A 15,188-nucleotide genomic window follows, 5' to 3' on the forward strand; every position below is an offset into this window, starting at 1 on the left:
ATAAAATTATGTAGCTAAATGGAAAACTCTAAACAATGTACTCATGGTTCCAGATTTAATCCATAAGCAGCTTCAAAGGAATTTCTATTGTTTGAGACCTTAGCTGGCAGAACTCATTGTGCTGTAAATTCTTGGAATGTTTTGATCTCTCTCTACTAGCAGAAAATATAGAAACAAAGCAGAAGTCCTCTGTTATTGTTTAACACTGCCCCCTAGTGACAAGTGGCCATAAATACACATTACGTCAGTACTAATTAGAAGCAGGGAAATGTAAAGAAGGAGATTAAAAAAAGTGGTAAAATAAATTGGCCTGGAGCACTTGCAAGCCTCTAAATAACTTGGCTGCTAATAAAACCACCATCACTTTCTCATTATTCATCTGATAACATTTTAAATCCATAAAAGCAGCTGTAACTGGCTTTAGAAGCCAAACTTGTCCCTAAGCCACTCTAGCGATCTGGCAGTAAGGGTGCCCATACATTACTACACGTGCCGGTGTCACATGATATACACAGTCGCAGTGACAATTCAAAAAGACCCCGGACATTGTTCACACACATCAATATTCCATAACGATTAAAGCGGAATATAACCCTGCATTTTATCTTTGCTCTAAACATTATTTACAGCATATTATATGTAACCAGCATTTTTTTTTTTACTAGACCAGCATTGGAAGGGTTACACACAGAGCTTGAAAGTTCAGTGCAGTGAAATGAAGACGCATCCTAACTTTAGATAATGTTATCTTGTGTTTACTTAAATGTATCAAGTGAGGAATGTGACACATTCTCTGACTGTGCAGAAGCTGCTGGAGACAGAGAGACACTGAAAGCATGTCTGCCTGCAAAACAGCAATGACTAAAACCAGTTATTAATAAGATGCAAAGTCAGCTCACAAAGCAAAAAACTGTACTTTTGGGAACCAATAACTTCTAAATGAATAATAATACTTATGCACAAATGCAAATATGATAACCGTATGGCACATAAAAAGTAGGGAAACATGTTTTTATTGAATATTGTGTCAGGGTTTTAAACCGCTTTAAGGTGGCCACACACACCATACAATTTTTTAAATATCCGTTCAATTTAAGAATTGCAATCAATTTTTCTGACCGATTGTAACAATTCAAAAATATGACCAATGTACCACACAATTAATTGATCTATATCTTGTTTTTTCCACCACCAATTAGGCTTTCTTTGGGTGATAAATTTTCATAAGAATTATTTTATTCTAAATCCATTTTAACAGGAATATAAAGAAAGAAATGGGAAAAAAATCATTATGTCTCCGTTTTTGGCCATTATAATTTGAAATCAATACATGCTACCATAATTAAAACATGTATCTTATTTGCCCATTTTTCCTTACAATACCATTTAAATTATGTACCCATCACAATGTATGGCGCTGATATTTTATTTGGAAATAACGGTGCATTTTTTCAATTTGCATCCATTACTATTTACAAGCCCATAATTAAAAAAATTATATTAATATACTCCTTTCACATGCATATTTAAAAAGTTCAGACCCTTAGGTAACTATATTTATTTTTTTAATTGTCTTTATTTTTTTTTTTTTATTAAAAATTTTAATTTGGGTAATTTGTGGTGTGGGAGGTAAACAGCTAATTTTAAATGTAAAAGAATGTATTTGTTTAATAAAAAATAGATGTGGGTGTAGTTTTACTATTTGACCACAAGATGGCCACAGTCAAAAAGTCCTGGAAGTGTGATCGTACGCTTCCAGGAAGCATTAGGAGGACGGGAAACTTTTTGTTAACCTAGAAAAACCGCAGCCTCTGACAAGAGGCTGTCTGTTTTTCTGTGGGGGGCTTCGATCAATGAATGGGATCTATAATCCCATTCATTGATCGCTGGGCTAACGGCCGGCGGCGGAAGCGCGCACAGCCTATCTGGACGAGAATGTTCGTCCGGATAGGCTTAAGTGGTTAATACACTGACAATCTAACACACATCATACAATCTTTAGAAAAATTCCAGCATTCTGTATGGATAAAAAAGGGAACTCTGATCAGATTTTTCAGTCAAATGAAAGAAAGCTTGATTTTTTTCGGAAGATCCTACCATATTTATCAAAATCGGATCATTTTATTGTATCGTGTGTGGCCACCTTAATGTAGTTCGAAAATACTACGCAGAAAGTGACATTTTACACAGCATGCGTGCAATGCTCTGAAACAGTCATTTGACTGACTTGTACACACTGGCCAACTGCACGATATCGAGTTGATCTACCAGTCGGATCTGGCAAAATACCCGATATCGAGCGCTCATCGTTGTCGTTTAGCTACATTCATTACAAATGTTGTCCGAAGCAGCAAAATCTGTCATTCGTTGATCTTTTCAAATGACTTTTATCTAAGCGTGTACAAAGCTTAAAGTGAACTAGAGACGAAGCACCCTCATGTATTTTGTGGGAACAGAGGAAACACCTACCCTGCTCTCTGTTTCATTCTGTAATAAAGAAAAGGAGGGCTACACCATATCATTTACGATCATATGATACACTGAGTTGTGGTCTCCCAGTACTCGCCTATTAGCGACACATTACCCCAATTTACTAGACTTCAGAAATACATATGAGGCTAGGGTTCTTAATGTGTTGCCAGGTAGACCATTTTATTATAACACTGTACAAAAAGGCTTGATTACATGCAAAAACCAGCTGTCTAAAACACTTTAAAACTTTGCTGGAGCTTCTGTGCGACACAATGATAATGAACATGAACACGACTCTGACCAATAACCATCTAATCTAAGCCGGCAGTTCATACATTCCTCCACACACACTTGCAGCCATGGCGCCCAGAAACGCACTTAAAATACTATAGTTCAGTGGATAGTTGCTTGATCAGTTGTAAGGCAGCCCATAGGGAGCAGAGGGATCCGACTGTATGACAGTGAAAGACAGCAGGTATATTGCAATCCTGTACTTCTCACAGAGATAGTCCCATATATTAGTACAGCAGCAGCAACTAACAGCCATACACAGACAATTGCGCTGTTTATCTCACCACCTCCGTCTCTGTTTCATTCTGCACTGCACAGCTTGTTTCTTATAAGCCCTGATAAATCCCAGACTGAGCATTCAGTCTGGCTTTGCTCAGGAATATTTATAGCCAAGTCTGTGTTCTCTCATGTCTTTTCAAGTCCAAGCCTGCCCTCTGCTGGCTCTGCTCAGGAATCATTATAGCGGAGTCATTGTAGCAAAGCCAGACTGAATGCTCAGTCGGGGATTTATCAGGTCTGATAAGAAACAAGCTGTGCAGTGCAGAATGAAACAGAAAGCATGGTAGGCGTTTTCTCTAATGTTCCCACTGATCCATATGGCAAAATACATGAGGGTGCTTCGTCTCTGGTTCACTTTAAAAGGAAATCTTACTTACCCGGGGCTTCTTTAAGCCCCCTTGAGTCACCCAGTGCCTGCGCTGTCCATCCGGGTCCCTCCAGTAAGCAGCGGTGACCTCCATAAAGCTAGTCGGCAACAGGCACCCCGATTGTGCTCCCATTGCCGGCAACATCTGCGTATGCGCAATACAGAAAAAGTAGCCCCCGACTGGCCATGGCTGCCCAGCTTTGCAGGGGTCAACGCTGCATACTGGAGGGACGCAGAAGGAAGTGCGGGAACAGGATGACTCCAGGGGGCTGCAAGAAACCCCATTTAAGTAAAATTGCTTTTTTTGTTTTGACTTAAAGGAAACCAGAGATGAACGCTTTGGCACAAAATAAACATATCCCCCCCGATAGATTTTACAAAATAAATACTATACCTGGTATTTTCACCGCTCTGGTGTGCCGTTTTTTTGTGTTTTTTTTTTTTTACTAAAACTCCATGCAAAACACAGTTCATCAGAAAAGCATATTATTTAGTGGGCTGTGTGCAAAATGAAATCACCATTTCTAAAAACCTCTTATGACTACCAAATATAGATTAAAAAAATATACCCTTACATTAGCAGCTCCTCCCATCTCATCACAGCTCTCTGTGATGCTGCAGCATACAGAAGAGGAAAGCAGAGCCAGAGGGGGCAGGCTTGGGCTTGAAAAGACATCCGAGAAGACAGACTCAGCTATGATGATTCCTGAGCAAAGCCAGACTGAATGCTCAGTCGGGGATTTTATCAGGGCTGATAACAAGCAGGCTGAGCAGCGAAGGATGAAACAGAGAGCATGATAGGTGTTTTCTCTAATGTTCCCACTGATATATATGGTAAAATACATGAGGGTGCTTCGTGTCTGGTTCACTTTAAGTATCTCTTTAAAGAGGGATTCAACTTTGGCATAACATTCAGTAAAAACAGGGTTTTCCTACTCTATCACCCATACAGTTATCATATTTGATTTTTTGCACAAGTATTATTGTCGGTTTACAAATTTGCCAAAGTTGCCAAAGTACATTGTAACTGCTCTTAAAGCTGCCATTGTAGTTTATTGTATAGCTGCTGTATTTATATATTACAAAAAGGCAAATGACACTGTTAGATTTTTAGTACGAGGGCTTTTCAGTCTCTTTTAGTCCCCTATACTTTCCTAGTGGGTGTGGGTCACTGCAAGCTGTTTTGGTACTCTAATGTATCCAGTGAGAATGTGTCTTCTCCCGTGTACACTTTTGGCTTGTATTCTGCTAGCAGTGTTTGTACTATCTTGTTTGTTTTCTTACCAGCTACTATTGTAATCACTTCCTTAAGTTAGGCAATAGTGCTAAGCTTCCCACTGAAGAAGAAAGAGCTGTGTTTAACTGTTTGAATGCAGTTCTGCTACCATCAGTGTTTTTTTATTTTTTGGGTAGTACCTCTTTTGCTGTATAAAGTATTTTAGAGCAAAAAATAAATGCGGAGTTTCATACCACTTGAATCTCTTTAGCGGTAATCCCGAGTCAGGCTCGGGATGGAAATCCGCAGCTCAGAGTGGTAATCCCGTGCCTGAGTGAGTTATATGCAGGTGCTGCTGCAGATCTCTCTGTGGTATGTGTTTTTTACTTGTTTTTTAGGGTCTAAAAGCTAGTGAAAAATTTGCACGGCTTTTATACCTTAAATCTGGAAATAATCACAATGCCAGGGAGGTTAAAGTGCAGCGACATGCAAACGATGTTGGGATTGAAGCCAAGTCATTGATATATTACAGAAAGGAACTTCTTACCTTTAAATATTCGGGATACTCTGCCAGTTTGTGGTTGGCAGTGGACAGTTTCTTCATCAGTTCGGTCAGGGACACGGGACTCGGGGCGGAGCTGCAAAATGAACCATAAAGAACAGTCAATTCTCTCATTGCTTTTCCATCCCCCATACAAAACAAAATGAGCTTTTTTTTGCTCTCATCTGCAGAGACTCCGCTATAAAAACGACATGTGCAGGAATCGGATTCCTCACTTCTTAGCGGTTTTCATAAATGGTGCCCATACACAGTACAATTTTTTCTTATCAGAGAAATGTGGTCAATTATTCTGTCTGGTCGAATAGTTTTTAAAAGCCATACACATTTTGTATACCATACACGAACATTTGATCTTTCTGAAAATACGAGAAAAACGATTGAAAACGAAGAAAAAGTTGGTTTATCTAATGGTATGCTTTTATACAACCTACCACACACTATACAATTTTACAAGCACCCCGATTTTTCCAACATGCCCGATCAGATTTTTATTGAAAAACTTGCAACTTTTTCTTGATCGAATAAAATGAAGGTTTTAATAGTACAGTGTATGGGCACCATAAGCCAGATTTACTGAACTCCAGAAAAGTTACGTACGATCCTCTGACTCGCCAGGCGACTGCAATCGGGTGAAGGGCGAGAAACGCAACGCTGTGAAGCTTCCCACACTACTGGAAATACAGTATAATCTTGCTATAGTAAACTCTGATATAGTAAACATTAAAGGATACCCGAAGTGACATGTGACATGATGAGATAAACATGGGTATGTACAGCGCCTAGCACACAAATAACTATGCTGTGTTCCTTTTTTTCTTTCTCTGCCTGAAAGCGTTAAATATCAGGTATGTAAGTGGCTGACTCAGTCCTGACTCAGACAGGAAGTGACTACAGTGTGACCCTCACTGATAAGATATTCCCCCTTTTTACCTCTTTCTTGCTCACAGAAGCCATTTTCTGCTAGGAAACTGTTTTATAGTTGGAATTTATCAGTGAGGGTCACACTGTAGTCACTTCCTGTCTGAGTAAGGACTGAGTCAGCCACTTACATACCTGATAATTAACTCTTTCAGGCAGAGAAAGAAAAAAAAGCAACACAGCATAGTTATTTGTGTGCTAGGCACTGTACATACACATGTCTATCTCACCATGTCACATGTCACTTCGGGTATCCTTTAAGGCATAGTAAACTAAATGTACAGGTCCCGGCCAAGCACCATTATAAGTATATGGGAGTACATTGGGTATAGTAAACTAGGATACAATAGAACTTCTGTTATAGTAAATCTATTTTCTGGCCCCTGCGGTATTCAATGTCAGGCTATAGTGGAAAGTGGGTGGGCACATGCGTCATACGTCAGTCAGAGACCCATGAGCCATGGTCGGACTGGCAGCCACATGTAGCCTGCTCACTACTCTGGGCCTGCATGGATTACCTCAAAAGCACCAGCCGGTCAGACCTGTGCTACTTGCTTGTGCATGGCTGCAGCGCTACAGCATCCTCCAGGCTGCACAGACATGTGGACAGAGGAGCACACCATCAGTACTGTATCTACATTAACTGGTGAGTTCTATGCTTCCTGTGTAAGCGGCTGCCTGAGTACTGAGGGAATTTCCTGTCATCTGTGACTTGCTAGTGCATGGCTGCAACAATACAGTATCATCCAGGCTGCACCTATGTTTCCTGTGCAACCTGTTGCGTGATTATTGCATACAAATCACTGTGCATTATAATCTAGCTTAGACACTGTCTGTGCACGCCTGCTGAAGCATTGAAAAGAAAAAGGATTCACAATTATTCACTGAATTAAGATACAGTACCATAGTATAGTTTATGTGCTTGACTATGACAACTTCAGATAAAGAAAACTCCAAAATCAAAATCTCAGACCATTACAATATTGTGAACAGGTTCCTTATTCTCGGTTCAGAGTTTCAGACTCGAATCAGATGATTAACCCAAAACACCTGCAAATTTCATATATTAGTTTTACCTTTTAAGGCGCTGTATTTTTTGGACTATAGGACTTCTTTTTTTCTCCCCCAAAAGTGGGGAAAAAAGTGACTGCGTCTTATAATCCAAAATGCAGGGAATTCCTGACTTGTGAACGCCTGCCAATACGATCCTCCAACCCGCCGCAATGTAGGGGACTCCCTGATCTGTACCCATGCAAAGGAGGACACAGGGGGACAAACGGAGGACACGGGGACACAAAGGCACATAGAGGAGGACACAGGGAGACAAGAGATGCAAGGGGGGCATGAGGTACAAAGGGGGCATAATCCACAAGATGCCCCTTCACCATGGATGCACCAGGTTTAGTATATATTTTTTCCCATGTTTTTGTCCTCTACACCTAGGTGCGTCTTATAGTCCGAAAAATACGGCAAATTCCTGAAATAAATGAACTTTTGCCCGATATTCTAATTTTTTTTCCGAGTTTCGCCTGTATGGAGTCTCTCATTCAGGAATCCCATAATGGGTTTCTCAATCATCAGAACTCATGGACTCTGCGGAATACGTTTTATGAATCGGATGGGGGAAGGACATTTTAGGATTGACCTGAAAGGAAGGTCCAGCAGTTCTCCTGAGGTTCTTTATCTGGTCCGTCAGTATTAGCTCTGTGTGGGATGGGGAGTGTTCCTCCAAGAAGACATGATGAGCTGTGATAAAGTTGGCATTGGTGGCTTTTGATAAACAGATCTGGTCTGCGTCTGCTGTGCCGCTGACTGGGACTCTGTTCTGCTCTTCATCTCTACCCTCCCTTCCCTTCTTTTAGCTCCTAGTGAGCATAGTCCACCTCTTTCCCTCTCTGATATCTCTCCTTCTTTCAATACTTTACCTCATATTCGTTTTTTTGGGCTATATTTTGCCAAAGGATATGACAGAACACATGACTTAAAGTGGATCCGAGGTGAACTTTTACTCATTGCATAATTGTGTTCCTTTCCTATTATTTATAGGGCATTCCTCAAGCCAACTACTTTTTTGTTTTTGTTTTAATACTCGAATTCCCTATAAACTAAATAAACCACGCCCACAGGTTTTCAGAGAGCCTTGGCAAGAGCAAGGGCTCATGGGAGCTCAGTCTAGGCAGGAGAAGGAAGAGGTGTTACTAGCCAGAGATTTCAGAGGCAGGAGGGAGGTTTTTTTTCACAGATTTATTTATTTAAGTATTTATATACGCAGCGCTGTACAGAGTATATTGTCTTGTCACTAACTGTCCCTCAGAGGGGATCACAATCTAGTCCCTACCATAGTCCTATGTATGTATCGTGTAGTGCATGTATGGTCTAGGGCCAATTTTTGGGGGGAAAGCCAATTAACTTATCTGTATGTTTTTTGGGATGTGGGAGGAAACCGGGGTGCCCGGAGAAAACCTACGCAGACATGGGGAGAACATACAAACTCCTTGCAGATGTTGACCTGGCTGGGATTCGAACCGGGGACCCAGCGCTTGCAAGGCGAGAGCGCTAACCACTACGCCACTGTGCTGCCCCACGATACAGATACAGATAAACCTGCCTCTGTGTAATGTTTACAAACAACATGGCTGCTGTCACTGTATTACAGGAATAAATAATCATATTCTATTAACCCCCTTGGCGGTATGAAAAATACCGCCAGGGGGCAGCGCAGCAGTTTTTTTTAAATCATGTAGCGAGCCCAGGGCTTGCTACATGATAGCCGCTGCTCAGCGGCATCCCCCCGCCTGCTTCGATCGCCTTCGGCGATCTCCGATCAGGAAATCCCGTTCAAAGAACGGGATTTCCTGGAGGGCTTCCCCCGTCGCCATGACGTCACCGTCAGGACGTCATTGGGACTCCAGATCCAACCCTCGGCGCTGCCTGGCACTGATTGGCCAGGCAGCGCACGGGGTCTGGGGGGGGCGTGCCGCACCGGATAGCGGCGATCGGGCGCGCGGCGGCGGCGATCGGGGTGCTGGCGCAGCTAGCAAAGTGCTAGCTGCGTCCAGCAAAAAAAAAATTATTTAAATCGGCCCAGCAGGGCCTGAGCGGCACCCTCCGGCGGCTTACCCCGTGTCACACACCGGGTTACCGCTAAGGAGGTTAAAGAGGTTTGCAGCTAGATTTGCTGTGTAAACTATCTAAACTTTAGATAAGATATATAGACAAGTTACTTGTTTGTTAGTTTTTCATCTCGGATCCACTTTAAAGAGAATCTTTAATTAAAAGTGCCACTGGGGCTACTTTTACCTTGAGAGGGAGAATCCTCTGGATCCTAATAAGACTCCCCCAACCTCCTGTATAACCCAGATCCAGTGCTAGTTCCCCACAAAAACCCGTTGTCAAGCTCGTCGGTGGATGCGATGCGGCAATATTTAACTTTGTGATCAGCGCAGGTGCAGTACCCATCTTTCCCCTCGGGCTCAAGCGGAAATAGCCAAGCCAGGCTTGAGACATCTGCGCAGTAGAGAGGACCCAATCAAGCTTGCCCATTTCCACTGGAGCCTCAGGGGGAAGCTTGTATTGTGCCTGCACCGGATGATCATAAAGGTAAATATCGCCATCTGCTGCTGTCCGGGGGTCCCAGCGCTGAATCCGTGCTGCACAGGAGGACAAGGAAAGTCTCATTAGAATCCAGAGGCTTCTCCCCCTCCCAAGGTAAGTACCCCTAGGGGCACTTTTTTCTTACAGGTTCTCTTTAACCTTTTCGGGACCGCCTCTATGAGATCCTACGCCGCACTTGTGGCTGTTCTAGCCTGATGCGGCGTAGGCTCTACGCCGGCCCGCAGTTTCCGCTCCCGACGCGATCGTGCGCACCCGGAGGGGGAGATTAAGCTGTCATATGACAGCCGACATCTCCCCCGAGTGATCAGCAGCCATCGCGTATGGCTGCTGATCACGTGATCACTACGATCGCCGTCGGATCGCAGTGATCAGTTTGACAGCTGCGGCGGCAGGGGGGAAAGAAGAGGATCCACTCACCTCCCTGCTGTTCCTGCGACGATCGGCGCCCCCCTCCGCTCTGGCCGGCATCTCCGCTCCGTCTGACGTCAGCGCCGGGTCCCGGCTTGATGACGTCATCAAGCCGCGACCCGGAACTGAGCGTCAGATAGAACGGAGATGCTGGCCGGAGAAGAGGGTCCCGTGCGGCTCATCGCTGGAGCCTGGAAGGTAAGTGAAGGCTGCGGGCAGAAGGGGGTGCCCAGGCCACCATGGGGGGATCACAAATCGGGCAGCCACAGACGGGATCCAGCCGCCTGACCCCCCCAAACGCGCGCACTCCCTTCCCGCGCAAAATGCCTGGTCCTTAAAGAGGAGCTGTTAGGTATAAGGTCTCAGAGAAAATAAACACATATATCAGTAGCTAAAGATTGGCTGTACTTACATTACATATGCATTTCACTGTCCACGTTTGGATTTCACAGAATTTGTATATAGTATATGCAGAGATAGATGCTCCTGACAGCTCATGGCAGGCTCCATGTTTTTCTGTCAAATGTGTCGTCATGTCCTGCCTGCTTCCTGATCACAGATAAGCTGGTACTAAATAACACAGTGTGCAGTGAATATTAATGAGCCATGTGGCTAGGAACAATAGCTGACTCCTGCAGTGTACTCTGCCCGAGATTTATCAGTGCTACGCGATTACAAGCTGCTGTAACGTCTCATTAGCAGCCGAGGGGAGAGCCCCAGAATGCTTTGCAGTATGGTATGCGGCTTGCGTCTTCTTAAGAATAACAGCCTTGCTGATAAGCACACATCAAAGGTAACTGAGATTTTTATCTTCACTAATTGCTTTTGGGCTTCCTCCTAACAGGAGAATAGAGGTTTAAATTAGCTTCTGCAGCCTGACAGTTACTCTTTAAGGGGGGGTAGGTGGCCGGTCCCGAAAAGGTTAAGTCATACCATATGTGTCTGCAATGAGGAGGCCAAGCTATCTCTGGAGCCAGTTACTTTTTGATAGGAGCTTCTAGGTCAGCAAACTGTTATGTGTGTCGTATTTCATTCTGGATCATTTTTCATATCAGTATAACTGTATGTATGACTGTTGTGCTAACTGGCTGATAAAGTCGTTTTTTTCCTTTGTTACTGTATGAATGTTCAATAAAAGTTATTGACTTAAAAACATATTACCGTAGGTCCATGCATCAAGCCCTATATGCACAATAAACATAACTTTAGAGGTGCTCTACCTGGTTCATGACCTGATTTTGCACCCTCTAAAAATCGTTTGCCTGAAGAAGCGGGACTGTTACCCGTGAAACGCGTTGCACTTTTGGAGTTACTAATAAATGTTACTTTAGACTGTAAGTAACCTGTCCATTGTCCGGCCTTTTTTTCAGAAGGGAGGGGAGTTCACCCACTTCCCCCTTTTTAACAATTGTAACTAATTTTATTCTGCTTGGCGCCTCTGTTATCGTATTTCAATATTATCTAGTCCACCCTTGCTGGAGGGGTGTATCCCCATTTTCTCCTATCTACAGAGAGCGACTTCTTAAACCTGACCGGGGTCAGGTTACAATTCTCCCCGCCGGCCTGTCCAGTGGTTGCCTTTGTGTTTGGGAGTGAGTTTCTCCATTTGTGTGTTTGGTATGTTTTAGAGCAGTAGGAGACAGGCCTTGGGGGTGGCAGCTCCAGGGGTTTGGCTGCGCTCACATATGGTGTTAGATGCTGGTTCTGGGGCCCCGGGCAGTGAGAGTTCCCGGGGCCCCAGGCTGGCTCATGCACCATTGTTTTTAATTTTATTGTAGTATCCCATGCAGTTTAGTTAGGAGGGGGGCAGATGAGAGGGAATATCCTGCACGCTGGTGCCCCCTGCTGGTCATATAGGCATTGTCTATATGCAACTGAAGCCCTCTCCAACTGACTGGCTGACTTGCTCAGCTTCTGCTTGATTAATCACTGCAAGCTAGGTGTATTATATGTGTGCACTTCTCATTGGCTTATAAGCAGCCTGCAGGCTTTATAAAGCAGCAGAGAACTGTTTGGGAGTTTCTCCTCTTGGGCTCGATTCACAAAGCGGTGCTAACCCAGTTAGAGACTTTAGGCATGATAACCATTGCACCACGCTGGTGAAAAGCCAGTTTAGGTGTGATAAGTTTAGGCATGATAAGTTTAGGTGTGATAAGTTTAGGCATGATAAGTTTAGATAAGTTTAGATCGCTTGCAAAGTCCCGCACGCAAAGCAGTGCCATTAAACTTTATACGAAGTGCACCAGACTTTGCTAGCGTAAAACTTTTGATCAGCTGTGCACTGCGGTGCTAACCCAGTTGGCGCTTATACTTATCATGCCTAAACTTATCACACCTAAACTTATCATGCCTAAACTTATCACACCTAAACTTATCACACCTAAACTTATCATGCCTAAACTGAGTTTAGGCATGATAAAGGGCTTTTCACCAGCGTGCTAACTGTTAGCACTGCTTTGTGAATCAGGCCCCTTGTGTGTTTGGTGCCTTTGTGGCGACCCACCCTTGTGAGTATAATCATCTCATTTATTCACAACAGATCTCTCCATATTAACATACTGCACCATATTGGGCGCTCGGTTTCTCCCCCATTTTTCAAACTTTGAAAAGGGTGATTACAGCTGAGAAATACTTCATCGGGGGGGGGGGGGCTTCCCCCATCCTCCTCTGCCACTCGGTTTTAGCGCTGCCTTCCCCAAAACCACAGCTGACAAAGAGGTTGGCTGTAGCGCAGTAGCTCATGCAATATTTACCTTCCCCGGCTCCAGCACAGTAGCGGCTTTCCGATCGGGCTCAGGTGGAAATGGCTGACCCCAATTGGGTCTGTTCTACTGCACAGTGCGAGTCGCCTGGCACAGTAGAGCAGACCCGATCGGGCTTGGCCATTTCCACCTAAGCCCGATCGGAAAGCCGCTACTGTGCTGGAGCCGGGGAAGGTAAATATATACCTCCCCGATGTTCAGGGGCTTCCAACACAGGATCAGGACAGGAGAAGCATCATTAGGACCCAGAGGCTTCCCCCTCTAGAGGCAAGTACCCCCCAGAGGGTTTTTTTTTTTAAATTCTTACAGTTATACTTTAAAATGATCAAACACTAATGAGTAATAGCGCTCCACTTACACGTGAGCGCTGCCGTCCGGACATTTCTCTGGCGGCGGCGCAGAGCTGGTGTCGGAGTCTTGTTCCAGCTCCAGAGAGCCGTCGTGGATCAGTCGGTTCCTCTGGTGCTGCTGGATCATTTCGCGGAGAGCCTTCTGCACGTCCGCGATCTCCCTCTGTGCGTTCTGGAAACCCGCGTGCAATTCTGACAGCAGAACGCCAAAATCAGGCAAACTTCCTGGATCGCCCACTTCTGGACCACCAGACATACTTCCTGGATTGTCCACTTCCGGGCCATCAGACGGTCTTCCTGGAGCACCCTCTTCTGGGCCAACGGACGGTCTTCCTGGAACACCCTCTTCTGGGTCATTGGACATTCTTCCTGGAGCGCCCTCTTCTGGACCATCCGACATCTCTTCCTGGCCTGCGGAGTGGACATCAGCAGAAGAGGTCTCCATATTATCCTCCTCTGCAGAATGCCTGCAGTCCTGACTCCACCACAACTCATAGAGCTTCATGTAAGCCAGGCAGGCCTGGAGACTGTCGCAGGCCGCAGAGCTGTGCTTATTGTCCGGATTCAGGTTCGTCCTCCACTCTTCACAGCCTGCAAATAGGAGGAAACAGATCATGTTGGTGTTGGGATTGGCATTGCAATGGTTTATAGTTCATCATCCAGATATGTAAAATAAAGCTGTAAACACTCATCCAGTAACAGTTAACCTTCATGATCATTGATTAATAGCTAGGGTGAGAATGTTTTAGGAGTGATCACTGTACTAACCCCGCTGTTTGGCTACAGTCTGGCAGACTGTGCTGTTCTATGGAGAGGGAAGGAGGGACAAGGAGCAAAGCAGGTCATTTAAAATATAAACCGCAATGTACATTTTGGCCATACTAGGGCCCAGAATGGAATACTAAATGACAAGTGATAAAGCCATGTTTTTTTTTTCTTCCCCAGTCCGCAGAATGCTGGTTGCTAGTACATTGTGGGGACATTTAAAAAGGGTGCCATAGAAAGCCGCCAGTAGAATATCATTAACCTTAGCAATATTCTATTATTGGCGGTGGTTAATTCCGATAGTAAAAGATCAGTAATCTTTACTGATATTTTACTATGTCTTAACCTAACCCTACTCTCACAAAACCCTCCCTCTACTGATGCCTGACCCTAAGAGATCCCTCTACCGATGCCTGACCCTAAGACCTCCATCTACCGATGCCTAACCCTAAGACCTCCATCTACCGATGCCTGACCCTAAGACCTCCATCTACCGATGCCTAACCCTAAGACCTCCATCTACCGATGCCTAACCCCAAGACTTCCCTCTACCGATGCCTAACCCCAAGACTTCCCTCTACCGATGCCTAACCCCAAGACTTCTCTCTACCGATGCCTAACCCCAAGACTTCCCTCTACCGATGCCTAACCCCAAGACTTCCCTCTACCAATGCCTAACCCCAAGACCTCCATCTACCGATGCCTAACCCCAAGACTTCCCTCTACCGATGCCTAACCCCAAGACTTCCCTCTACCGATGCCTAACCCCAAGACTTCCCTCTACCGATGCCTAACCCCAAGACTTCCCTCTACCGATGCCTAACCCCAAGACTTCCCTCTACCGATGCCTAACCCCAAGACTTCCCTCTACCGATGCCTAACCCCAAGACTTCCCTCTACCGATACCTAACCCCAAGACTTCTCTCTACCGATGCCTAACCCCAAGACTTCCCTCTACCAATGCCTAACCCCAAGACTTCCCTCTACCAATGCCTAACCCCAAGACTTCCCTCTACCGATGCCTAACCCCAAGACTTCCCTCTACCGATGCCTAACCCCAAGACTTCCCTCTACCGATGCCTAACCCCAAGACTTTACTCTACCGATGCCTAACCCCAAGACTTCCCTCTACCGATGCCTAACCCCAAGACTTCCCTCTACCGATGCCAAACCCCAAGACTTC

At 44.7% G+C, this 15,188-nt stretch overlaps 1 protein-coding gene across 3 annotated transcripts in view; it reads right to left on the reverse strand.

Annotated features, from left to right (window-relative positions):
• The window catches only part of GEMIN5 (gem nuclear organelle associated protein 5), a 115,980-nt gene that overhangs the window by 4,366 nt on the left and 96,426 nt on the right, over positions 1–15,188 (reverse strand). For all 3 annotated transcript variants that reach the window (XM_068278305.1, XM_068278303.1, XM_068278304.1), the window contains exons 27-28: positions 13,249–13,831; positions 5,173–5,263 (exon numbers count right to left, since the gene is read on the reverse strand). In XM_068278305.1, coding sequence (XP_068134406.1) covers positions 5,173–5,263; positions 13,249–13,831 — 674 coding nt within the window. The remainder of the gene's footprint in view (positions 1–5,172; positions 5,264–13,248; positions 13,832–15,188) is intronic.

The sequence above is a fragment of the Hyperolius riggenbachi genome, chromosome 3, assembly GCF_040937935.1.
Source record: "Hyperolius riggenbachi isolate aHypRig1 chromosome 3, aHypRig1.pri, whole genome shotgun sequence".
Taxonomy (NCBI): Eukaryota; Metazoa; Chordata; class Amphibia; order Anura; family Hyperoliidae; genus Hyperolius; species Hyperolius riggenbachi.